General features: G+C 41.9%; 1 protein-coding gene across 1 annotated transcript in view; it reads left to right on the forward strand.

Moving 5' to 3' along the window:
• The first annotated feature begins 568 nt into the window (after window positions 1-568).
• Window positions 569-27,302, forward strand: part of eif4g3a (eukaryotic translation initiation factor 4 gamma, 3a) — a 41,994-nt gene continuing 15,260 nt past the window's right edge. The window contains exons 1-15 of the mRNA XM_029503252.1: window positions 569-833; window positions 8,357-8,426; window positions 11,098-11,265; window positions 12,934-13,026; window positions 14,156-14,188; window positions 16,977-16,997; window positions 19,149-19,325; window positions 19,883-19,994; window positions 20,177-20,336; window positions 21,076-21,211; window positions 22,327-22,591; window positions 23,312-24,085; window positions 24,851-24,939; window positions 26,157-26,445; window positions 26,630-26,754. Of these exons, the coding sequence (XP_029359112.1) occupies window positions 673-833; window positions 8,357-8,426; window positions 11,098-11,265; window positions 12,934-13,026; window positions 14,156-14,188; window positions 16,977-16,997; window positions 19,149-19,325; window positions 19,883-19,994; window positions 20,177-20,336; window positions 21,076-21,211; window positions 22,327-22,591; window positions 23,312-24,085; window positions 24,851-24,939; window positions 26,157-26,445; window positions 26,630-26,754 (2,673 nt within the window). The 5' untranslated portion in view covers window positions 569-672. The remainder of the gene's footprint in view (window positions 834-8,356; window positions 8,427-11,097; window positions 11,266-12,933; window positions 13,027-14,155; window positions 14,189-16,976; window positions 16,998-19,148; window positions 19,326-19,882; window positions 19,995-20,176; window positions 20,337-21,075; window positions 21,212-22,326; window positions 22,592-23,311; window positions 24,086-24,850; window positions 24,940-26,156; window positions 26,446-26,629; window positions 26,755-27,302) is intronic.

Below are 27,302 nucleotides of genomic sequence, written 5' to 3' on the forward strand. Positions count from 1 at the left end.
CGGTTTGATTGAAGGTTCGCTGATTGGCCGAGCGGTTCCGTAACTGGCCGAGAATTGCCGAATCATATGTCCTGCCCGGACTGCTGGAAGCGGCCGCAACGCCATGTTGGCGAAGTCTCTCATCTGTGTGAGAAAAAAATGATAGAAAACAGACTTGTCGAGAAGAAAAGGTAGATCGCCGAGGGAGGGCTGAAGGATCGTGGTGGCGATTTATTTATTTCCTCTTCCTTTTTTTTTTTTTTTTTTTTTTTTTTTTTTCCTCCTCCCTCCCTCCCCCCTTTTTTTTTCCATTTTGTTTGAAAGAAACGAAACCGAGAGAGCCGGATCCGCAGAGGCTCCGGACGGGCGAGGGGAGGCTAAACCTCCCACCGTCCCCATGAATAGCACCGCTGATCCGAGCCGCGACTTTCCATGAAAAGAACAGAAAATCACGTTTGTGTTGCTGTCCGAGTTTCGGTATCCCACTTCGGTAAAAAAAAAAAAAAAAAAAGGGGAGGGGGGGGGAATCTGGGGCCTGCTTGAAGAATCCACTACGCTTGCTCTGATGTATGCAAGCTAGGCGTTGTTTGTATCAGTATTTATTAAGCTGTTGTTGTTGTTAGTTTTTTTTTTATTTGTTATTATTATTATTATTATTATTATTATTATTAGTTTTTTTTTTTTAATTTTGCAATGAGTTTGCCACCGAAAGTGGTCTCCAAACAAGCCGCTGTCGCAGTTAGCGGACCTGGAAGTGGCTCTCCGTCGAGCCAACTGCGGGCTACCCTGACCTCCGGGTCCCTGCCGCCGGGAGCCCCGACAGCCCCTCAGCCCGGCGCCGTACCGCCACCTCAGTATCCTTTCACCTGGGTAATATGGACATTTGCTTTTGCATTGATTGTATTGTGTGTATTGCCCTTCCCCTTCTGTGAGCAGTGTGTGTATATATGTGGGTTTTTTTGTGGATTTGTTGGTGATAGTAATGGATTGGATGCGGGGATGATGGTTTGGAGGGAGCGCTGGGAGGGGAGGGGACAATTAGCTAGCTGAGCATGCTAACATTAGCTTGTGAAGCCGGTTGTCAAAGCTAACGGAAATGTCAGCCCGGTTCTTTTGGCACGGCTGCCTCCTTACATTCACACACCGCCTTGTATATTCATGATAAATGAGGTGACGGTCTTTCGGAGGGGGGGAAAGCTCCGTCGCCGGCGAGCTTATAGGGCTTTGCACACCGGCTTGCCGGCTTTGTTCAGTCACCGTTGTTGGCTAGCAAGGTGCGTTAGCATTGGTACATTGGGCACCTGCTAATTTTGGAGGAAAGGAAAAAAAAGCCTAGCGATGTTCACATGTTGGACAGAAAAATTAGAAGAGAGCTGCATCTGTTTGTTGTGATATCAGGGTTAACCCCAGCGTGCACATGGGCTCGGCTTGTGGGAGTTGCACCCCGGTGCCCATTTCACATGAGAGGAGCTTCTGGAGCAAGAGTTCCTGTGCACCTTTGACAGGCCCGGTGAGCTCTGTCTGGCCCAGATAGCCTGCATAGATTAGCAATTAAAGACAAAAAGAATGAATGAATTAATTAATAAGTAAAAATGTTGCTGTGTTTGGCTTGGCATGAACATCACCAGCAGGGGAAAGCTGCTGCAAAATGTCTTCACAAATCTTAATTGTGTCTTGTCTGGTGCTATGTCCCAGAAATTCACCTCCACACGTGTAGCATGGTGTGAAGGGTTTTATCAGCATTTCTTGTCCTGGTTTAGTGCTGCAGCTGCCCTCAGATTATTGTTTTACCTCTGAGTTTAAACAAAGCAGGACCGGTTTCACTCTACCCTACATTTGGGGGAATGAAGTCACCGGTTATGTCACCTCCTGTTTTATTTACAGCATAGTGGCAGAAGTAAGTGTGTGTGTGTGTGTGTGTGTGTGTGTGTGTGTGTGTTTGAGATAGAGAGGATTAGGTTGATGTGTCCTGCCTGTCAGTGGCAGAGATGTGTCTTTTTGTGATCTGACAGCTTCTGTTGTGGTTTTAGCTCTGGGGTGTGAAGTCTCAACCCGATTTCCTGCCACCCATGATCATAGCTGCCCTGTGTTCTTGACATCTGTGAGGGGCAGTGAGTAGCTGGTTATGGCAGGTGGCAGTATGAAACCCCTTTCTTGCTTACAGTGTTGTGATGTTTTGGGTTGTATCAGAATTAGAAAAGAACGCCAAAGAATGCAAAGTATAATGGTCTCTTTATCTGGTGTGCCATGTCCTCTTCTACCTCTCCAGGCTTTTTTAAATGACTCTTAAATTTGCTTAACCTACTTTTAGCTGTATGATTGCGAGTGCCTGTGCCTACCAGCTGAGTACAGAACTGCCCCCACTCCATTTACACAATGAATGTCTTGTTGGAGAAATGACTAGAATAACGATGACTACATCTGAAGGAGAGATCAAACCTACATATTTGACTTTTTGGTTTGTCATCTTCACTAAGCTTAACTTAACCATCGCCAAAAGTGTTAAGTCTGATAAGGCTATCACAAAATCTGAAATTGAAACTCCTGTTGAAGAACTTCTGTCCATTGATCTACTGCTGTACTTGTGCTGGTGTCGCTGTTAAAGGATAGGGCCAAACCTGTAGCACGCAGGAATCACATTGCCATGCAGTGCAATTACAGTTACATAATGAGACTAAATCTTGTGGCTAAAAATTTTTTATTGGTCACTTAAAGATAAGTTATCTCACCTGTATGGAAATGCAGTAAATCCAACTTTTATTAAATTATTAGTTGTTTTGGTGTCAGTGTGAATTTTTTTTTTTTTTTTTTTTAAATTAAGATAAAGTATTTAATCTCATATTACTTCATAATATTTGTAGGAGATGTACAATTAACAGTAAGAGTGAATTTATAGGAAAATTAAAAGTAGTTCAAATATTTGTTGTGGGATCTGAAATGAAAGAGCACCCTGAAGGTCACTGGACCCAACTTTAAATGACCATAATATGAGACTACACAGCTTTTCATTTTCATGTCTGTATGAAAATGGGCCATCTTAGTGTAACAATTTGTCTGACCTCTCGCTCTCCTGAGACATCAGAGGTCATGAGAGCAGAAGTGTGTGACTCCAGTGTAGCTTGGGTGGACCGTTGGTGTATGGAAATTCCCACTTGAAGGCTGTTAGCGTGTATGATTGCGGAGTCGCGAGACGCACAGGGGTTTTGGAGTCAGGATGGTGAGGTGTGTGTGTGTGTGTGTGTGTGTGTGTGTGTGTGTGTGTGTGTGTGTGTGTGGGGGGGGGGGGGGGGGGGGGGGGGTTGTTTCTGTTCCTGGTTGCCAGAGAAACACCCAGCGCATGCGTCTGCTGCTGCACTTGCCAGACAATGGCAGCACTGCTTAACATTCAGTGCGAGAGGCCAAGGTGGCGCTTCCCACCATCTGCCAACAAAAGCCCAGGTCACCCAGCCTGCTCTCACCCTCCTTTATTTCCTTCCATCCCCCCATAGCTCACCTCATCCCACTGCTGGCCCAGCTGAGAAAGCTGAGGGCTTCTCCCTATTTTCCCTGCTCCCCGTCCAACCCCTCAGCTTTCCCAGCACAGTAGTTTAATCTCTTTCTGAAGACACTCACTACTTTTTCTGTTTCACAACTTAATAAATGTATAGTACTTCCTTATCCCTTCAGTTTTTCTTTGTTTGGACTGAAAAATGCCTGCAATTGCAATTTGAATATGACCAATGAGACAGGAATGTAATCATCGAAGTTATGAAGTGTAGCTATATCACGTATGAAACCAGCTGGTAGGTCCTATATTTTTGGACAGGTGTGTGCAGCCTGAATGAGAAGATGTTCTCATGCGTACACTGACTGTGGGATGTTATAAATAAACTGCTGAGTTGTTATGAGCCAGCATGCAGGACTGTTCTTTCCAGAGAGGGAGTGGCCAGTTGAAGAAGATATCCTGCAGACTGTCAGGAGTTTTTATCTGGAACACATTTACACATCATTTCATTTCACTCATGAGTGAGCAACTATGTTTTAATATAAAAAAAATCTTTTTAAATACATTCAGTGACTGGTGATTTAAAAATAAAAAAATCACATTAAAATCATATTGCTTTCAAATTCTCCTACAGTGTTTGATATGTACAATGAACTCTGCATTTTCAGAACTATCTCACCCACACAATGAGGCATCTACAGTGCGGCTGGAGTTCAGAATATTCACAATCACTTGTAGTGCTACTGCTTTTGCCAAAACTGTCTTGATATTTTATGTCAAATCAAGACCTTTATAAAGTCACCAATGCAATGTTGCAAATACAGTGAGACTGTACTGCAGCTGAACAACTGGATCATTGGTGTGTTGTTGGTGTGTTGTCTATCTGGTAGTGTCCCTTTCTTCACATAGAGGAGAAAAAAAAAATATATATATATAGAAAGAAAGAAAGAAATAGAAATCTTAACTGTGTGCCTGACACTCACGGTCCAGTAATGCCACCATACTCTCCATCAAAATATTTCTGATCTTCTCAAGTGGTTGTGTCCACAGTTTCACAGACGGTAAATGTCCCTGCAAAAGCAAAAGGCTGGATTGCTTTTACTGCAGTTGGTTAGCGACTGAATAGCAGGAAGCCAGGGCTAGGGGCCAGGTAGTTTTTAGTCGTTATATTTTATGCAGTTTTTCAGAGATGTAAAGTATTTTGTCTGCTGATAGAGTCTATCCTGTTTATGTTAACGTACTGTTCCAAGTTCTCACATACATCTTAAAAAATACAGTATCGCCATCGGGCTCAACCTATGGAGACAGCTAATTGATTTGATGTTCCCTCTGTGCAGGCCATGTTTCTTTGTGTTACCTTTGTGTCTTCAGGCTCATTTATCGGTATTAGTTATTGAAGTCTGAAGTATGTAGGAACCTGAAATTGGATTTGCCCTTTAAGTCTTGGAAACAGGATGTTGTTTCAGTACTATTATTTGGTATTTGTATTTTTTTTTCCCCCCACAGGGTTTACTTCCTTTGAAGTGCAGCTCAACTACCTGCCTGCTTAATTTAGTACGTTAAATACATAATACATTCTAGACTGTAACCACCAATGACGATTGTTGCTTAAGATTTGGTTCACGAGAGTTGAATCCACCAACCTACCAACTATTGTTCATACTGTCGTGAAAGAGCAGTCTCAGCAACAGCAGGCAGGCAGGCAGGCAGGCAGGCAGTGAGAGCTTTGTGAGCTCTGCTTGCTTTTATCCAAGTGTGTGTGTGTGTGTGTGTGAGTGAGAGACAGAGAGAGAGGCCAGTGGGCCAGCAGGGGGAAGGAGGGTTTGTGTCTGCACCATCTGGGCTGTCTCCACTCACTTCCTGTGCCTCCACTCTGAACACTGCACTGAGATTTCCAGGTAGACTACATCATTCAAAATGTCAAGTTCCCATAGGTTTAGGTGAAATGTACACCGTATTTATGTGACGGTAGACTTTAAATTGTGGTTTAAAAAATTTTATTAATAAATAAAAACTCCTATGCAACTATTAGTCCGTGCTAACATCACTATTGGATTTAGGTGATATTTGTCTCCCCAGCAGCTAAGTCAGCAAAGACAAAGCTCCTCTTTCACACTGATCTGCTCTTGTCTCTTTTTCTCTGTTTTTAACTTGAATGAGGTTGTTTTTCTACATAGCTGTTACACTTTAATGATTCAGCAATAGAAAATTACAGTTTGTTGAGCGATATCATCCTCATCACACCCGCTGTTTGTGGGGCTGCATCTTTTCTCCTGTCATCCCTTTTCTTTCCCTCACACACACTCAGCACTTAAGTGGCTTTCGGGTAAGCTAATGATGAAGCAAGAGCAGCAACAGCTTTTCCCTCCTAAATGTTGCCAACAGGTCAGATTGGGGTCAGAGGACAAGGAGGAGTGCTTGAAGCTGTTTTATGATCTTCCGAAGGTCAGCAAGGACACGTTTTGGGCTGGGGTACCAGAGTTTATAATGTTAACAATAAACTACAGGGCAGCCTGGCCTTCTTTCAGAGGCAGAGGGCCTGTTTATACACACAAACTTGAAGTCCCTTCAAGTTGAGTAGCTGGTATCCTCGAGGTGCGGGTCTTCCAAGAGCTCGTATCTTTTAATTTTCCCCTTATGAAATGCTCTGCTCTTCTTCTTGGATAGGTGTAATTTTACCCAGCTGGATGTTGCAGGTGCATTAACACTGTCACTCTTCCTGGAGCCGTGTCCCCGTTGTAAGTCTTTAAGTTGACATTGTGCCGACCCTCTCTCCTCATGCAGAAAATTTAATGGAGATCAAAGTAATGACTGTCTAATTAGAGCAGTCAGCCACTTTCATGGTTGTGCCTGATGCACGCAGTGGTGTTTGACTGCGAAGTGTCTCCATCTGCTTACCTGGCCGCCCACATGGGGGCTTTGACACAAATTGTATTTTACCTGAGGAAATTATGTTTTCTCTGCATGATTACCTGGATGTGACATTGTATAAATGCCCAGGCTGTTATCTGGCAACTGTATTATCTCCACCAGTGGCAGTCAAAGGGGTTATTCAGGATATCATATCTCCCCAGGTTTCTTTGATATTCATATATATATATATATATATATATACTAGCAAATCATTACAAAGCCTCCAGAAATGTGCTTTTAAAAATTTTAATTCATATCATTCAATCATGTTCATATCAAAGAGAATTTTGTTTGAGATATCTTGAGCCAACACCTCAACTAGATTCAGCAATCGGTAAATTTGGTAAAATGTTTTTTTCTCTGTCCTTGCTGCTGTTGGTGATGATCGCTAACCTCCAGGTGGACCTTTTCCCATTGCTCCAGCTGTTTGAGCGCTGGGATCACCTGGCTACGTGTTCTCAGCTCTGTTTACAGTCCCTGACACAGTTGCCCCTGCCAACTAGTGGTCACGAAGAGCGTACATATCAGGTTGCCACACAGTTGATAGCCTCTACCGCTCCTCCTGTCTGGCTCTCTGTCTGTCACTTGCCAGACCTGGGTCAAGAAGCATTTTCATACGTATCACTTGGATTTTGTGTTTTTTATGGAAGGGCCTCATCGTGACATTTCAGACCGTGACAGGTAATCTGGGAGTCGTGGAAAAAGCAGTCTGACACCCACACTGTGGGAACTACAACATTTTTCAAGTATGACTATACAAAAGCAAAAACATTGTATCTCTTTTGCTGCTTATAACACAGTATTATTGTTTCCCTTTTCACCTAAACTGTAATATGAATGTGTTGAGACCTAACCTCTAATTGCTTCTAATTTCTGCGTGCACCATATGTGTATGGGAAGGGTGTGTTGTTTTTCGAAATTCCCCTGCCAATGAAACAGATAATGCTTCCTGCTGTGCTTCTCTTCTCTCTCTCTCTCTTTCTTTTCCTTTTACGCAGTCCTCTTTGTAAATGGTTCTTCTCCCACTTTATCTCTTCCCCCACCCTCTTGTGTTGTCGGTTACAAGTAGAGGTGCTGGCAGGGGGCTGAGAAGTGACAGCCCCTGCAGGCAAGGGCAGAGTAAAGGAAGAGGGCTTGAGGGAATGGGAGGTGTGATTTGGGTGAAAGGAAGAAAGCCAGACGTTCGGTTTCCCTTAAACCATGTGACCAGCAGTGTGTGAGCGTGTCTTGTCACAGACAACTGTTTCAGCAGGTCATTAACCACGGGGCTTCCCTCTTTTATGTATTTTTTATGTAAGTTCACATTCCCTCTTTTGTCTCCTAACATCGGATTTATGTCTCCCAAGTGACTGTCATTGTTTCATGTTTTAGGAGCGTTATAAAAAGTTATCGCCTGTCCTAAACATTTGAAATTTTGTAAAAAAATTTTCTTTGCTATCATGACATAAGGATTAATCTTTTACCTTGTAGCATAAGAAAATGAGAATCAACATTTCATGCAGGTTGAACCTTAGCTGCACCCATGTAAGGGGTGAGCAGTTGTCTAATTGCCTGCTCTGTCTGTCCCCTTCCCTGAAGTGGTCCAGAAATCCATTTCAGATTTTCCCTTTAACTCCTGCAAAATGGTGAAGGTACATAGTGTACTCTGAGAGATGGGGCATTTTGGGCGGGGTGGTTGGGGGATCCATGAAATCAAACTTGCCGAGCGATTAGGGTTTGAGGAGAGCCCCTTAGACCTAAATCAGCTAATGTATTGCATAGAAACATCGAACTGTAGGATGAAAGTCTAAGCATAGTTGCATCACTGTTTTCTAAATGGTAAACTTTCTACCACTAAAGTCTTCTCACGTGGATTATTCAGCAGGGTTTAGACTTAACAAGGGAATCTAGCTGTAGAGCTGTTCACTTTTTATCTAGAATAAAACTTATTGGAGGTCTCTTTTAACCTTTTAGAGTTTGCCTTAATTCACCTTTTCTCAGAATCCCACGGGTTCAGCCATCACTGGATGACCGAATCTTCCCCACACAGCCTGGAGTCGCAGTCTACAGCGTGAGTCACTGTGTGCAGCCCCACTCACAAACTGTACTGATACCGCACTGCACACACGCACGCACACACACACACCCCCCCACCCCCCACGTACCTATACCACAGACTGTGTGTGGTCGTATAGTAAAAATGTAGCTACTTCCCTCTTACCTTGACTTAACCAAAAACATCCGCTAATTTCCCAGATTGCACACCCCTGAGCAAAACTAATGCAGTCAACCACGCTATCTGAAGTAAGTAATAATGTGCAGTACAAGTACATCGGCAGTGAAATGAATGGTGACATAGCTGACTGTGCAAGGACAGAAAAAAAAATTAGTTGGTTGTTCTGATGTCTCTGAGCTGCTTTGCTTTTTTTTTTGAGAGATCAGTCTAGTATTTAGTCTTGCCACACCAAGGTAGACCCCCCCAAAAAAATAACGTTATGGCCATTTTGTAATGCTGAAATGTTTCAGCATATTTGACTGTGTTAAAAAGAGTGGTATGTTTAGCACCATAAAAGACAACTATTGCTATAAAATTCATCCCCTCCTTAATTAATTTCAACATTCTGTCTGAGATCATGCAATTAGGAGTGTTTGACACTGAAAAATAGAAACTACTTTATTTTACATGTGTAAAGAAATCTGAGTAAAGCAAAAGTTTTGAAGATCTTTTTTTCTTTTTACCTCTTGGTAATTTTGAGAAGAGGAAGATGCTGTGATCTGACCCCAGCATGCCTGCTTTGGAAAAGTGCTGTCACTTCAGGGGGCCTCTGCCATTCAGTGACTCCTTCAGGAGTTAATTAACATTTCCTCTTTTTCATTGTTGTCATAATAATATTGAGTTACTTTTTGGTGTTTATTTTAATCTTCCTGGAGCATCAACGTCTGATTCTGTTAGCCAATTATATTTGGTTACAGGGAGCGAAAAAAAAAAAAAATCTGTCCTTGGCTGCGCTTTATTTATCATCTCATCTTCAGTGACCACTGCTCTGCTGCACTGTTTTGGGCAAGTCCTGCGATAAGCCATACGGGCATTTACCTGCAGGCAGTCATTTATCAGGGGGCTTGATAGACTAAGATACTGATTAGTGACAATGCTACTAGAGGCGCAGGCACCTCTATATTTATTGTTGCAAATCTTTTAAATGAATGTTTACTGCAGAAAGCAGACCATTAGAGCATTGATTTTCCTTTTCATGATCATGATCTGGCCAGGCGAAATGAATACAATTGTGCAACTTGTTTCTACCTGCCTGTGTGTATTTGTGCGTTCGGAGGTGCTTGTGTTTATATAATATCTGGGCTTTCCAAGAATTACAGTATACCTTAGATTTGTTGCTTTGATTATCTTGCAACACAAAGATGATGTGGCCGATGATAACATTTCTGAAATGGCTGAAGTGGGACGTTAATAGCAGGTAGCTGTTAGCATAGAAAGTCTGTGTGCTTGAAGACAGGCCAGTCCGTTGTGAACACATTTATCTATGGTAATATAAGTGGACTAGAGGCACTGCAGGTTTGATGAGATTTTCTTGCCAGAAGTTCATTTTGAGAGGTTTGTGCTGCAACAATGATGACATTCGTAGAAATACACCCTGCACATGGCATGAAACTGTGTGTTTTTGGATACTGGGCTTCCTTACTTTATTATTTTCTCCTTCCCTTCATGTACAGTCTCTATACAGCTGCTTGCCTCCCCTCCCCCATCCCATTGCTCTAAATGTCCTCAGAATCAGTCACTCGCCTGAAGCAGAGCAGGCTCCTCCCCTGGCAACAGCAGCTAGATTATTTGCTTTATCCCAGGTCATCTGAGGGAAGTGGGCCATATAGAGAAGATGGAGAAATGTAGATTGATGGATTTATACTATAGAATCTAGGCAGAATATAGCTTTTAGTACAAGGTTGACATAAGCGTAATATTTTGAGTCATACTGAGGTATATTTTTAAATGATGGTGTTGTCTGCTGTCTTAAGGACCCTTGAAAAGTCGGAATGGCCAGGTTCTGTGAAAGTAGGAGAAAATGCCTTGGAGAGAAATGGTTTGCAGAGTTTTCCAGGCTGCCTCAGTGCCTGCCTCCTGCTTTCTTCCTGCAGTATACTGTCTCATTCCCTGGTGTGTCAGGCCTGCTGCAGCAACAAGCAGCACCTGCAGTGGTGCCAGCCCACAGCTGCAGCAGCCAGAGCCCATCCTGCCACACCACAAGCTTAGAGCTCAGTCAAATCTCATCTTGGCCTCCTACTGCTCACTTGGCTGGTGCTTACCTTGAACTCTCCATCGATCCATATCCATGAGGCTTGTTTAGCATGACTCAGTTGTATCAGGTGCACGATTTCTATCACAGATGAGTAGGAATGTAATATGATTACCTGACCCAGTTTTGCCATATGAGGCCCAGACATCCTTGTACAGCATAGTTTGGCACAGTAGGCAGCAGGAGAGGCCAGAGCCCCACTTAAGCCAACCGCAGCAGGCTTCAACACCCATGCACAGCTCCGGTCTTTACCTCTCCACAAATACAGGGGTTAATCCTCGAGAGCTTAATTTACATTCCTTAGCAGGAGGGAGGACTAATGACCTGTGGAATCCTGCCACCGATTTTCATCCTCTAGATCAGTGTGTGTCTGTGTTTTCTGTGTGTCGGTCTGACATTGTGTATAATGCATACCTTACCTTGTATGTGATGCAGGTACCCAGACATGCTGGCCCTTCTTACACTGCTCATGACATCACAAAGGGACACCCTAACCTGGCGGGCACCCCGCCCGGTCATGCCCACTCCCCGGCGCTCTCTCAGGTATCAGTACCCACAGCTTCCCCATATCGCTACCCTAAGGGCTGGGAGGCAGGCGGAGGGGTGAGTTTGTCACTGTGTCCGCCGTCATCCTCTCTCCTATGCATATTTAATTTAGGTCTGTCCATTTCTCTGTTTACCTTTTCATCGCTGGTGTTGGGGCTGGGTGGGATAACAGTATCGGATAGTATCATTTCTCAACATAATCACATCAGAGCAAAATTTCATTTAAGGATGTTGTGGTTTACATCTCTAAATAGATGTTATTTGGTTTAGGTTTTTGTTTGTTTTGTTTTTTATGAAATGTGAACGAAGATGAACTTCAGTCATTTTCTTCCACAATTTGATACAAATTGTTTTGAAAAATTGTCAATTCTGCCCACATCGCCCACCCCTATCTTGCACCATTTATTTTCTTACATCAGCCTTTTACATGTTTTATTTCCCTGTTTGTCATTTTTCCATGCTTCTTCTAAACAACAGAAAGCTATGCATGATGTGTTGTTTAATGAAATTCAAAAAGTGTGTGATTTAAAATTGGGTTGAATTCAGCAGCATATATCTGCTGCCCTCTATATGGACTACCTCTTTAATCCTGATATGGGTCAGTAGGGGTCAAGCTAAGCATGCATATGGTGAAACAGTGGTAAGCTCTGTAGGCTGTGTATCGCACGGCTAACACCTATATGAACACACTCTTCTTTATACAGCCTGGGTGCTATATGACTGTGGGAACAGTCAATGGCGGATTTTTATTTATTTATTTATTTTTTTATAAAACACAGTTATTGTCATTTAATTCTGTTCAGCAGTATAAGTATAATTGTCACTGAGCAAATTTTGGCTTTTTTGGCTGCCCTGTACAGCTGCAGAGGGTCGTGCCACTGTGGGATTCCCATGGGATGAAAGGGACACTACATTGTGTCAGTGTTATAAGGGGGGGGGGAGTCGAAAAGGAATTGGCCGATAGTCTTGTCACATGCCACTGCTGTTTCAGCATGAGATCATGATGATTTACTCAAGAGTTCAGGTATGCAGGTAAATCTGTTATCACAGAGACTTATATAAGCCTGCAGCTTAGTAATGTTTAATACATCAAACCACAGCAGCCACAGCGCCACACTTTCAACCATTGCCTGTTATGATTAGACCCACGTTCTTCCTCTCAGTGTAAGAGAATGACACGGCTGCTGTGAAACTGGCACCGGAGACTGCCCTGCTGCTCTCCTTTACAAGCATGTTGCCTCTGTGAATCAACCTCACTGGAAGTATGTGACGATGCTTGCGAGGACTCTAGATGTTCCTCTTTATTGTTACAGCCAAATGGCCCACTGCCTCACCCTAAAGCAGCTTCAGTCCCTCCCCAGCCCACTATAAATAGTCAGTCAGCACAAAGTGAAATTATCACAACCATACCAGCAGCAGCTTGAGGAAGAGTAAGTATCTGTTATAACAGACCCCTGCCAAGCCCCACTGCTCACTAGATGAAGAATAAAGGAACTCAGGATTTGCAGCCCTTGAGGGTACCAATTATCTTTGCACAGGGAATAAACCTCAATCGAAAACCTTGTTCTCCTAGCAGCATCTAAAGTAAGTTTGTGTTGTGATGTTAGGGGATGTTACAGTTAGTGTTTTAAAGTGTGAAATGTTTAAATGAGATGACCAGCGACTGATTGCTGCTCAATTTAACAAACCTCCTTCTCTCTCTCTTTCCATTTCTTCTGTTGACAGTCTCCATACAACCCTGGGCAAAATGCTGGCTCCGCCCCCCTAGTGTATTCACCCCAGACACAGCCAATAAATGCACAGCCACAGAGTCGCCCGGTGAGTTTCCCTCTGGTCTTGGATTTATAGCACAACCTCCTCAGTAGAAACCCAAACAGTTTGTGGTTTACTGCGGCTGTTACTGAAAGTTGGGATTTCCTACAGTCACTGATGGAGGGTTTTTATGTTTAGAGGCCACACGGGGCTGCTCAAGGCAGAGAAGCAATTTAACATGAAATCTGTTTAATAAAAGCTACATCATTGTCCCTTCAGAGGTTAGTGTGGGTGGTGGCACTCTATCATTGCATTATACACTGTACATGACAGTCTACGCTAGTGTTGTTTCCTCCCATCCATCTCTACTGTCATTTAACCTCCATCTGACAAGCCCCTCATATTCAGTCAAAAACATATAGTCTGTTATTAGTGAATCATTAGAGATAATACCTGAGATATAAATATCATTTGGCCGGAGAAGAAAAAGTTGAAATAAGCAAAAAAACAAAAACAAAACAAAAGCATTTTTGTTAGATTACCTTCTGATAGCCAGAGCAGTAATTTTTGGGGGTTAATTTTTGGCTTAAAATAAAGTTGACTACCTGCTGTTCTCTCTGCACTGTTTCCTAAGCAAAGCATTTTTAAGATGAGTAACACAGTAACACCTTCTGTGAGAAATCTTTCACCACAAGCAGCTTAGTAATAAGTATTCAAACATTATATTGACTGTCCCTGCATTTTCTCTGTACATACACTCAGCAGCGGCATTTTTTTTAATCCTGACTTAGGCCAGTCCCCACCAGGAAAGCAAGTCTAAATAGACTTGGGTCCAATAGTTTTACCCATGCAGGAAGTCTTGCTTTGGTTTGTGGATACAATGGTAAATGTTCACCACATAGGAGATGTCAGAAATTTTGACTTTATTATCGAATCTGGGAATCCAGTCTTATATCTAAAGTCACATAAACTTCTCATAAACTTCTATTTGCACACTTTGACTTGGCTTAGTGTGCTTCATCATGAGTCTTTAAAGCTTTGTCGCGCTGTGATTTTGTACTGTATTTTCAAGCATCGACCTCCATCACTCACCTTATCTGTGTCTCTCTTATGCTCTTTCCCCCCACGCCCTTCCCCACGCTTTTCCATCACTGCTTCAATCTCCTTGCTGGACCTCTCCTTCCTCCCCCACCAGTTTGCTACGGGCCCTCGACCAACCCACCATCAGGTAATTTAGCCCCGCTGAACGCCCTTCCTGCTCCCCCTTTCTCATCATCATCATCATCACACCAGTTTGCTGCTGCCCTCTGGCATAGAACTGTTTGTGGGGTGTCTCCAATTTATATATATAAAAAAAAAAATATGAATACAGCTGAGAAGATTTTGACCATGATGGGCTTCGATTCTTGTTTCAACTTTATCCAGATATGCAGCCATGAGATGCTTCCTGAATGGTGTGATTTTTCTCTAGTCATGTTTATTTTTGTGGTGAGATTGATATTTGTGAATTCTAAAGAAAAGAATTGGTATGAAAATGGTTTTTCAGGAGTAAATGAAATAATGCTTTGGATATAATTCTCAATTATATCATCTTACAGTTTCCTGTTCTCGCAGTCTATAGCCAAACATACGTTTTTAATACATTGTTCACGCTGTTGGCATCGAACTTGATGAAATGTGACTACACTTACGTCCCCTATTGGGGATGGGATACAAAGTAGCCACACTGCTGACTTTTAAAACGTAATACACCCAATCTGTGAGCCCCTTTTCATGGTGTTACCCAAGGTATAACATCACGCCTTTTTCTGCGTGCTTATTAGCTCACTGCCGGTGATTAGATTAACCTCTCAAAGGTATCAAAATTTAGGACAAAACAAGACATTTTTTTATTCTCGATGGTATTGAGGCATTTTGATCACTACCAAAGTATCAACTTCAAAACCCAGAACTGTTTTGTGCTGCAGGATGTTGTTTGATTGAAGACATAATGTGCCGTCAGCACAGGTCTTCCAGGATATTTTGCTGAATTGTTTTATGCCTGAAAATAGAAATAGGGATATTGATATTTTTGTGCATTCATAGCTAAATCAGTCCTCTCTCCAAGTTCATGGTCATCATAAGACCACAATTTAATTTGTTTCCAGCTATTATGCTGAGGTACTGTAATGAAATGGGCTGTTTAATTGGTGTTTGGGTGAGAATGAAATTTCCCCCACAACCACAGTTAATAAGCCAAATTCTACATGGAAACAAATGACTCTTAGAATTTGTATTCAAATGCTAATCACTTCTCATTGGTAGTCTAAAACTGAGTAAATCAAGGGGTAATGTTTAATTTTCACACTGTAAGAAGACACAGTAAATCTAAGATTTGTAGCCAGTTGTCTCCATGTTACGCTGTAGTCAAGGAAAGAGGTGAGAACATCTGTGTGGAGCAGCATTTTGTGTGTGTTCATGGCTGACAGTTGTGTAAATTACTCCATGAATGTTAGACAGCTGACACTTTGTGAACCACTATCATTATATTATGAGGGGCAAAGTGACATGTTCATGTCTGGCAGTACAATGTTTATGATGTTTATATATCAACTTGTGGGTGCTAAGAGTCATAGATGGGTGCTGACTCTCAGCCCGGGTGACTTCCCGTTATCTTTGTGGTGGTTGATTCATTCTGTAATAATTCATAGAGCTGCTCACTCATAAGATTGATATGCTATTCACAACTCTGGATCCCATGATGGGTCCTGTGTTAGGTGCTGTTAAACATCCTCACCTTCTGGATTCTTTTGTGTGGACAAATTTTCACCAGACTATTAATAGTATGCTGTCAACGTGTGCGGGGTGTGTTTGCTGGTGTTCTCTGGCTGTCACAAACTGGTGCTGGGATCTCTTGTGCTACCACGGAAGTGGAGTCAGAAAGCAGATGTAACAGAACAGTGGCTTTTTATTCTGATGGAGAAAACCGCCATTGTTTCCTTGAAACACACTCAATGCACAGTAACGGGGAGCATAGAGATCAGAAAATTAATTCATTTGGGCCAAAACGCAAGTCTGTCTTCAAACAAGCATCATCATTATTTTGTTTTTATCCCCCAACTTATCAATGTAACTAACTATTTTGGATTTCAGTCACAGCTTTTTTGTGAATGTGCGTGTGTGTGAGAACCAAAAATTCAAAGCCAGTGGGACATTACTCTTACCACAAAAACACAGGACCGTTACTGCAGTGCAGCAGTAGACACTGTGGTTCAAGTTTCAAGCATCAGTCTGAGTTTGAAGTGGGATGTTTCTCTGCTGTACAGTAAAACAGTCAACCTACGAAAGGTGATGAAAGGTTTTCATTAAACACCATAATACACTTTGTCATTTAATATTTTACAAGAAAAATGGAAGACAGCAGAGTGTGGAAGTGACACCTATAAGGTTTCATAAGGTAGGCGGATGTCTATGACTCACCCTGGCCTGAAGCTCTCAACTTCACATCTGCTGCTAAGTCAGCACTGCAGGTGACAGCCAGGTCCCATCGGGGCTGGGGAACACCAATCTGGCAAAACAAGAGACAGACTGCGCAGTTTGAGGGAGAAACACCTCTTAAGCTTGAAATAAAGTGTGTTTTTGTGAGAGAGGCTTATGTGCATGTTAAGTTAAGGTGGACCACAAGTCAAACGCTGACTAGACAGCTTAACTGTGACGTTTGCACTTTTTCTGCCCCTCCACTCACTGATAAACCAACGCAGAGCTTGTTTTTTTTCTTTTTTGTTTGGAGTTGGGGCTGTTATGTTTTGGGTTTTTTTTTTTTTTTGGGTGGTGGTGGTGGTTGTTGTTTTTTTTTTTTTTTTTTGTTTGTTTGTTTGTTTGTTTAAGACCAGTCACTGTGTCAGGTGGAAGGAACTAATTGGATAGCTTCCTGTCATTGTATGTGTGAGTGTGTGCTTGTTTTCGAAATGGGGCTACAGTCTCACCAGTGCAGTATCCCATTGGCTTTTCTCTCTTTCCTGCTTTCAATACTCAAGGGAGGATTCAGGCCCATCCAGGTAACATTTATCTCTGTGTTAAAAGTTTCTCAGACCTGCATGGCACGATGAGGATCATCCTGAAATGATCCCATCCCTCCTTTCTTCTAACCTTGTACACCCCACTCATTTTCATGACAGTGTATGCTCATTAGAAAGGTCCTTTATTATCATTTTACCCCCATGTCCCATCTTTTATCCTGTTAAGAATTGTTGCTAGAGTAATAGTTCATACTTTTTTGTAGTTTTTACTTTATCCATCACTCATCTTTAATGAGCTCACACAGCTTGATGAACAGCATGCAGAAAAAAGACGATTCTTTGTTTTGTTTGCAAAGATGAGTGTTTTGGTTTCTTTATATGTCCATGTGATAAAGTGTTTTCTACTTGTTGATGATATGTAACATTTAATGATATTTATAGATGTCCATTGGACCTTTTTGTTGTTTCAGAGTACACTTAAGCCTAAGTTACACGTTGTTGCTAAGTGTTGAAAAGTTGTTTTGCCTGTTGACTCATATTTCTTGCCAGCCAACGATACTTTTTATTTATTTATTTATGGTTTTGTTTTTTTTACTGAGACTGTGTTCAGGTTGCTGGTAATGAACAGCTTCCTGGTCATTTCTGAGATATCCACAGGGTTGTTTACAATAAAGTCTCTGAACCTGACTTATTACGTTGAAGGAGATTTAGCTCTGGGGTATTTTTAGATGCCTTTTATAACATTGTTTATTCTCCTCCTCTGGAACTTGGTGTGACTGGTGACTGGTATTCCCAACCTGAACCCAGAGCTGCTAGGAAGTTGGTCACAGCTGTTGGTAGTGGTCTCTATTCAGGCTTGGCACGCAGAGATTCCACATTAAATTTTATGTGCTCTCAAAAACAAAAAGCCCATTAAACATTAGACTCCTAACTGATTGAGACATGTGCTGAATGGAAATCATTGCAGCTGCAGTTGCTTCAAGAGCTTCCCCACACTCTCCGAGGTTATCTAAAAGGCAATATTGTCATATAATGAACACAAACATGCCATGTGTCACGTTGACTGCAACTGTGAGGTTGGCCAAGTTGCTCAGGCACAAAAAGAGGTATTTGAAGTCACTCACCAGTCCAAGAGCTTTTATTTTTTACAGCTGTGAAGTCTGGAGCAGCTTATTTACAAAAGCACTTCAGAGTCCTTTGTTATCAAACTGTAGGAAAATGTATTACTTTGTCTTTATGAAAGCTTAAATATTAATTGCCAAAATTCAAGACATAAAAATCTAATGAGCACCAGACAAAGTAATTTAAATTACGATGTCAGTGTGTGTGCAGATATCAAATTTTAGTTTAGTTGATCTAGATTTACATCCATCCTTTTGCAGCAGTCTTTGGGTTATTGGTCATGTAAGTTTAAAGCCATACTCATGTTTCATTAATAAAAATGAAATCTACTGCAGTCCAAAGAACAAGGAAAAGGTAAAACAGTTGTCAAAACTAAATCTAAATAAAAGACAATCTGGAAAAAACTCTAAAGCTTTACCTCCATGATTCATTTCAGTCATGTTTAATATGTACCTTTTGTCACACCGTCATCAGGGTATCTGTACAAATACCTGCGATTGGAATAAATGAAGATATTGGTTCACTACACATTCCTCTGTTTACAGTCATGTGCCCTCTCTCTTAACCCCTGCTTTCATATAAATTATTTAATCATGGTTTTAAACCTTTTTGTTTAGTTTATTAGATTATTGTGGGGCAGGCACATGTGTGCCTGACTTTGGTAATGGCTTGTGGATTCATAACATTGCAGTCCCACTATAAAACTCAAATTGGAGTGGGTAAGCAAAGTAATTTGTAGAAGTTATGGGTGGTGTTATAGAAGCATAAAAGAGAAGTATACAGGTGTTCACATCGGCCTGAAAATCATTTAACAAGTTATCCCTCACAGTGACTGAAATGTGATGTTCTGCTGCAGTGATGAGAATTGGGGGAAATTTTTGGACCTCATTCTTTTTCCTAGCAGCTGCTGATTAAGACCAGAGTTTGGTTTTTTTTCATTGTGAAAAATGTGTCCACAGGGAGATGGACTTGTTTGTGTTGTAGATAAAGCACGACATTGTGCGGAAAAGACTGCTGCCTCTGTCTAAATGTTGTTTTTTTTTTGTTTCTCTCACATGCTACCTTCAGTTTTTCCAGAGGACTCAGATGCAGACTGCGAGGCCCACTATCCCAACAAACACACCCTCCATACGACCTGGTTCGCAGACCCCCGCAGCGGCTGTCTACCCTGCTAATCAACCAATCATGATGACCATGGCGCCCATGCCTTTCCCTTCCCCGCAGACACAGTACTACATCCCGCCGGTGAGACAAACATGCTGAACTGAGTCCAATAGTCCAATGCTGCAGTTCCAGATAATATGTGAATCTATTTTTCCGTAACAACATTTTTCTTTATTTAAATCATCAATATTAACAATTATTCTCCCAACTTGGAGATTAAGTGAAACAAATTTTGCCTTTTTGTGGGGGTGGGGGTGTGCAGCAGCTGTCAAACAGAAAGTTTTATTGTGAATTATTTTAATCACATGTTCAAACCTTAGCTGCATTAAAACTACCCATTATGTCTCTGTTTTCTGTATAGTTCAGGGTCAAAAAGAATTTTCTTATCTTATCTTCATATTTTTAACTGAAGCTGGGATTTGAATGAACTGTATTATTTTGTTATTGTTGTTATATTTGACTGCTTAGAAGTACAGGTGGTACCACTGGTGTGGGAGGAATGTAAGGATGATTTAAAATGCCTTGAATTAAATTCCAATGCTCAAAAAAAATCTAAAGTGCACTTATTTCAGGGAAATTCTCACTTCTCTATGGTGACCCTGCTGATGATTTTGTAATATGGTCATCCTTGCTTGCAGTTTCGCCACAGTACACCCTATGTGGGACCTCCTCAGCAGTATTCTGTACAGCCTCCGGGGTCTGGCACCTTCTATCCTGGTCCCGGGCCAGGGGAGTACCCTGCCCCATATCGTGAGTTAAAACAGATACACATCCAGCGATGTTGTCACACAAGTCTGAATTTTTACAAACTTTAGCACAAACACACACTAACTGCCAGCTTTGGTTCCCCGTGGGCAGGAAACCTAACAAGAGTTTTACTAAAATGCCTTTTCTCTTTTTCTTGTTTTCCATTTTCTCACCAATTCATTCAGATCCCCTCAGGTACCACCCTCCTGTGTCACCCTCTGTCCCTGCTCCCGTCCCCACAGCTGGGCCACCCTATTACCAAGGACACTCTATGTACTCCCCTTCACCTTCCATCATAGTGCCTACACCACAGCAACCTCCACCAGCCAAGCGTGAGAAGAAAACAGTGAGTATCTTAGTAGTTCTTCGGTTTTGGCCTGAAATTATTGTTCCTGCTGTTTGAGAATGTTACAAATCTCTGACAAATTAATCTACAAATCAACGAAATGTTGTGGCATTAGCTAACTCCTGAACTTTTTATTTTATTTTTAAGTTTAAATATTTGCTTTAACCTTGGTCTTTAGTGTTTGTCATGATTGCATAATAATAACAAATAAACAAAATATATAAAATTGTATCACTTTATTGTAGGATTTGATTCATTTTCTTTGCACCTCTGAAGTTATTTTTGTACTGAATATTTCACACAAGGGGAGTGTGACTTTAAAGAATTTTGTTTGTTGACAAAACAGTTTCACAACAGGACCCAGCTTGTCCAGAGCTTCTTAAGATGGAAATACTGAGTCAACTCGTAAATTTACTCCACACCGATATATAAAGCATATGTATTATTGATTTGTATTTATATAAATATTTTTATAGAACTATAGAGTTTAAGTCACGATATTTCTTGGGGTTCAACTACTAATCAGTAACTTTAAGGTTTACACTGACAGATGAGCTGCTTTCATTTTGCAGATATTTTTTTCCCCTCATATAGACCTGGTGCTTTTTGTTGTGTGTCCCGATATCAGTTGGCAGCAACGCGTCATATCACAATGCCAAATGCTCACAAACACATCATTATGTGAAGGTCTTTCAGAGACTTGGATGCTTTAGTGTGGTCTGTTTTTTTTGTGCCATTGTCCTCCCAGATCCGTATCCGTGACCCCAATCAGGGTGGCAGGGATATCACAGAGGAGATCATGGCAGGGGGTTCAGGGAGCAGGAATTCAACGCCCCCTGTCGGCCCCCCCTCCTCTACCCCTACCCCACCACAGGTATGGCTCTCTCATACTCAGCGCTCTCTCACCTACAGCACTGGAGCAGCTGATGAGACTGAGGAGAGGAGGGACATCTCTTATTTGGCCATCTCGCTCTAATTAAAAATTCACTATAGCTTTCAGTGCAAATGATACATGCCTGTTGTTTAGACTAGCCATGCACAAGTTAATTTGTATTTTTGTTTGTGGGTTTCTAAATGTGTTGAGGAATTTATTTTTTTCCAGCAGATACTGTAACCAAGGCCTATGTTCTTGGGTTTGAATTACAGATCAATATAATTATAAGTAAAAACCCTCATTACACACCAAATATGTTCAGACATGCAGGTGAGGGGTGTGACTTCATAGCAGTTTAATAAATTTATTTTAATCTTGCCAACAGCTGTTTCAATCTCAAACCTCCTTCCCTTCTGTCACTTTTTCTGGTCACTCACTCTCTTTTACAGTAGATTTCAGTCTGTATGCTCCTTCTGCGTCTTCAGAATCCATGCTAGTCCTGATCCTTATCAATTTTTATATTTCTATTTAAACCAAGAGTTTAATGTTGGGGCTCATGCTTTGCTACGAAGAAATGCTGGTAAGACTGTGGTTCTTAGTCTTTGGAACCAAAGTTTGATAAATTTAGATTAGAGGCTGAGAACCAGGTCATAGTGTTGATGTGTAAAACCACAGTACTAATGTTACATTCACACTTTATAAGAAAATTAAATTACCCAGGGCCAAAATTAGAAAGTGTAGCTGGATTCTGAAGATGGACTTTGTGACTTCTTCCTCCTTGTGTCCTTCTGTGAATGTTAACAGTGTCTTTCCTCTCTTTTTTTCTGTCTTTCTGTGCTCCCTTTGATTTCATTTCGTTATGTATATCCCTCATTTTCTCCGTCCGTTACTCTGCATTGTTCCGAGCCATTCCCCTTTTCCTGTCATTGTTCCCACATCAATCTTCATTCTCCGTGTTGTCTACTCTTGTCATCTTCCTCCTATCTTGTCCCTCAAACCTAACCACACCCCATTGGACTCCTTATTTGTGCTTAATCCTGCTTATTCGTTGATTTGTTTGTATGCGTGCTTGCTTTCATCGCTGTGCCCGTCTTTCTGGTTTTCTATGTTGCTAGTTTTTATGGCCGCACCCTCATTATCCTCCCATTTTCTACCTCAAATCACAGCAGCAGCTGAGCAGCAGCCAGACTCCAGAGCAGCAGCAACAGCAGTCATCACAGCCACAGCCACAGCCACAGCCACAGCCTCAGCCTCAGCATCAGCCTCAGCCTCCTCAGCCACAGCAAGCCCATTCTGGGGGCTACACAGTTGAGCCCCAGCAACCCCAACAGCCACAGCAGCCGTTGACAGCAGGGGCTTCAGACACCAAACCAGGGCCAGGTCTGCCCCAACAATCGTCTAAACTTAACCCACAGCTCCTAGCAAGAAGCCATTCTTAACAATCTAACCAAGGGAGTTTTAACCAATTCCATGTTTAAATTATAAACATGTCACTAGAATCTCAAGAAAATATAAAAAAGAAAAAAAAAGTATTAGCTTGTTTACTGCTGTGTCATTGCCTCCCAAGTCAAGCGACTTAAGTTTTATTGCCCCACTTTCCTCAAAGCGCAGTAACCTCGGTAGCCCTCCACCAAATCATCTTTTACTCACTCAGTGGCCTCTAATCACTTTTTATGCATCACTTTCGTTTTTCTCCCCAACACTTTATCACGCTATACTGAATGCTTTCACTTTGGTTTCACTCACAAATCAAGTGTACAGTGCAAAGTGCAGTGTCATTAGGGGTCCCTGTTTGTGAGCTATGTCACCACAACATTTTACGAAAAAGTTTTATATGACATTTGTATAATTTTTAATTTAGACTTCTGGCTGCAGTTTTGAAATCCTAACCTACATGTCAATGTTAATCGTGGGGCGGTCACAATCATGATGTTTTATGGCCATATTCCACCCTGCAGTATTTCACTTTATTTTTCCCCGATTGGATTTAAGATGAGACAATTTTGTAGTTACACTTTTAAATCACTTTTGCGTCCTATAAATGTAACAGCTGATTAAATCTTAAAGACGTGTATTTATAGGTTCTCTTCTTCCTTCCAGATGAAACACCAAAACTGGAGTCAGTTCAGAAGTCTTCTTCACCAGGGCTTGTGGAGCCTGAAGCTCCTGTGGAGAGACTGGAGGCCAACACCCCTGCTACTGAGCCCAATCCTACCGAACAAGAGCTTCCCTTCCCCTCCTCGATGACCACCCCAGTCACTGTCCCTCTCACAGTGGCCAACGCAAGTGAACGTCCCTCAGCCAGGGAGTGCGCTCCTTCAGCCTCTTCTCATTCGTCCACAGTTGTGGAGCAGAAGTCCACTACGGTGCCACCTCAGACTCCCAACACAGACAAGCCTCTTTCAGATGCCCCAAGAACTCTGGCTGCCTCGCCTGCGTTAACCCCCAAGGCTTTGAATGGCCTTTCAGAGTCAGGGACTGAGCTGGAGACTGCAGCTCATGAGCCTTCGCTTCTGCCCCCTACTGCACTCCAGTCCCAGGCCTCCACCCCTGCATACAGAGAGGCCACCTCCTCTGAAACTTTGCCTTCTGACATGAGGCCAGAAGTTCCCATTGCTGCTGCACTTGCCCCAATGGCACCTGTGGCTGTGGTGCCAGTCACCCTGACCTCAAGTCCTGCCCCAGCTATGCCGGTTATGCTCCCCCCTGGCCTTCCGCCTCTAGTGCAGGCCACAACAGAGGCCGATGAGCCGAACAAGCCCTTAGACACTAAAGATCTTGTCCCCAGAGCAGGGACAGAGGCACATGGTGGCATTACTGACAGTAAAACAGAGTCCCAGCATCAAGCACTCATCCGGAAGAGTCCCATTACAGGTACAAAACCTGCTGCATTACAGCAGTTGGAAAATTCATACTTATTTTGTTTCCATAGCTAATAACTTTTAACCTGTAGCTCATTACTTTTTCTTATGATATGCATAAACAGAAAAAAGAAGTAGCCTTATGATAGACTTTAGTGTTTGGTGAAAACCCTACAGCACACAATACAGATAATCCAGAGAATCCTGGAATTTATAGGAGGTTTTATATTTTCAAGAGCCTGTAGGTATTTTTTTATATATCATAAAGAAGAGAGCCAATCTTCCAGAAATCCTAATCATTCTTGTATATTTTAAAAGCTTGTTTATTTCGTAAAATGCTTCCAAGTAGCAAGGGACTGAATGTGCTTGGGGTGACATACATGGCTCTGTCGTTAGTCAAATAGCCCAGGGGAAGTTTGACTTTTTCCATTTATCTCCTTTTTCGACTCAAACTGTCGAATAATATCATTAAATAATAATGAATTGTTTGAATTAGGCTAGAGATGAATGAGGTTTAACACATCACATTGCATTAGGCATCTCTCTCTCTAATGCTAGCGTTTACCTAAATAGAGAGTCGTCATAGTGACGTTGTTTTGAGATTGAATAGTTCTAATGTCTACTTATACATAAAGATTTTTTTTTTCTTTCTTTCTTTTTTTTTTTTCCCTCCATCGCTTATCAAACACAATTTTCTCTTTAACATCTGCTATGGTCGTGCTATTTGCTTGGCCTTCCGTAGCTGATTGCATGCACTTCCATTTGTGTTGTTCTGCAGTAAATCAGACGGCTTCTGCTATACCAAAGACCTGGAGGAAACCAAATGATGGGATCTCAGCTGGAGACACACCTCAAAATGAGGATGAGGTAAGAAAAAAGAAAACATTAGATTGCAACTTTTAAGTATAGATAATTTCTATTTAGTCTTTGTTGACACAGAGATTAGCAATTAAGCAACTTTCAATCATGTTATGAGACTTTTTTTTTCCAAATAGTCAATGTTGCAGTTTGGTCCAGGCTTTTTGTTTTATTTTATCACAATCAAGTATCACAGGAGTGAGACCGGGGGGAAAGGCACAATGTGGGCAATAGTTCAAGCGGAAAATGTTTCCACATGTGCGGTTGGGGAAACAGACATTAATGACTTGGGGTGTTGTTATCGTCCGACAACGACAGCAAGGAGTTATCCATCATCTTCATGGCTCACCAGGCCCACTCTATGTAAAAATCAGTTCTGTCTCGTTCTCGTTTCCTTTCCTATATTATTTTGTTCTGGGCTTGTAGCTGTGGGAGAAGGGTCACATCAGCACATACCAGTGTCACAGACTGTTAAACTTCTTTTAGTCAGCACTGAACAAGGACTATGAGGCTGTAAAGCTTTTCTGTAGCTTTAGTAAGTCATTTTGCCTATTGCAGAAAAATTTATTATTTAGTTGAGCAACAATGTCAAGTACATACAGTACACCTAAGGTGTAAGCATTTGTCAAATATAGCAGAAAACACAATGTGCTTTGGATGAACCAGACAATGCAAAATTTAAAAAAATCTTAAAATTTTAACCTTAATCTTGGACACCCAATTGTTGTCATACTTGTACATGGCCACTTGACCAAGCTTATGCAATCCAGTTTTCCTTCTTTTCTATTTGTGTGTTGTTTTTCATTAATTAAACTCTCAAAAACCTTAGCTCTTTGCAAACCATTCTGCCCTCTGTGAGGAAAAATTAAGAAAAATCAGTAAGGAGTGACCAACCAAAGGATTGCTGGGTGATTTACACTCTTAATGTGTTGACTAATTTCAACCTCTCAGCAGACGACCCCTTTACAGCCTCCAAACTGATAATTACAGACAGTGTGATTTGGATAAATTGTTATGCTCATAGTTTTTAAATGTGATGGACTGTCAAATTACTACCCAGAGAGCTCATTTGTACTTACAATACCCTACAAGTTGTTCAGAGTGCTACATGAATGCCACACCAAAGTGCTTACTAATTTATTATCTCTTTAAATTAAATTAATGAAGGCCAGAATTCTCACCAACAAATATTGTGTATCTGAAACCGTAATCTTGCCTCCTGTAAGGATGAGCCCAGGCCAGTGGCTCAACCCGCTGAAGACCAGGCCCTGCCGTCAGCTCCACTGAGCAGCAGCCCTGTGCTCCCTCCATCAGCCTTCACTTCCACCGCTGCCCCAGCTCCTGCCAGCAGCCCAGAGTCTGAGAGAAAGCCTGCTCCCCCAGAGGAGAACGGTGAGGCTGACATGGAGCCCATGAGGAACGGAGCAGGCCACACCTCAGAGACAGAGAGCAGCGACAGTGGAGCCACCCCTGGAGACAAGGAGAGCTCCACAGGGGCTCCTCAGGACATGGAGGGTAAGATAGACAAATAAATCCCAAGTTTACTCTGTTGGATCACAATGATCCTACAGAGTAGGGCTGCCCTTGACTGTACTGTATACTGCGTACTGAAGTCCAGCTTTCATGTAAACCTGTGTTCTCTCTCTCTCTCTCTCTCTCTCTCCTAATTTCCCTCTTTAAACCCCGCTTTGTGCTCCAGACCTGGCCGAGACCAGTGGGAAACGTCAGTATGACAGGGACTTCCTGTTGGGTTTCCAGTTCATGCCTGCCTGCATACAGAAGCCTGAAGGCCTCCCACCAATCAGTGACGTGGTGCTGGACAAGGTAAGTTGGATGGATGGCAGTGTCGTGTGTACAGACCAATTTCTTAGCAGATAAGGAACAGGAGTTCTGGAGTTCCTAAAAAGCGGTTCCAAGAATAGAAAGTAGTAAGTAAAGCTTATTGTGTCACATCTACTTTTGTTAATTTTAGCTGCAAAAACATAACAAAAAAACAGGTTTATGACTACATCATCCAGAAAAAATTGTCTGAGAGTACAATTTCTCAAATGTGAGAATTTGCTGATTAATTTTCACCACTGTAAATAAAATGTCATTGACCTTTGGACCGTTAAACAACCAACTTGAAAACCTTGCCTCAAGTGTTGGGAAATTTTAATGCAAAACAATGTATTATTTTTCTGATGTGAGATAATTAAGCTTTTATAAGAAATATGATACATCAGTCATGAAAATAATGGTTAGACGCATTCTTTAGAATAAACCTCTATGAACTATTGTTCCTCATTATTGGCTCACAGCAACTCGCTGCGCTGTTGACATCGTGAACTGGATCAAAGATACACCACAGAAAGTTTGGTTCATTCCTCTGA

This window comes from Echeneis naucrates, chromosome 5, assembly GCF_900963305.1.
Source record: "Echeneis naucrates chromosome 5, fEcheNa1.1, whole genome shotgun sequence".
Lineage (NCBI taxonomy): Eukaryota > Metazoa > Chordata > Actinopteri > Carangiformes > Echeneidae > Echeneis > Echeneis naucrates.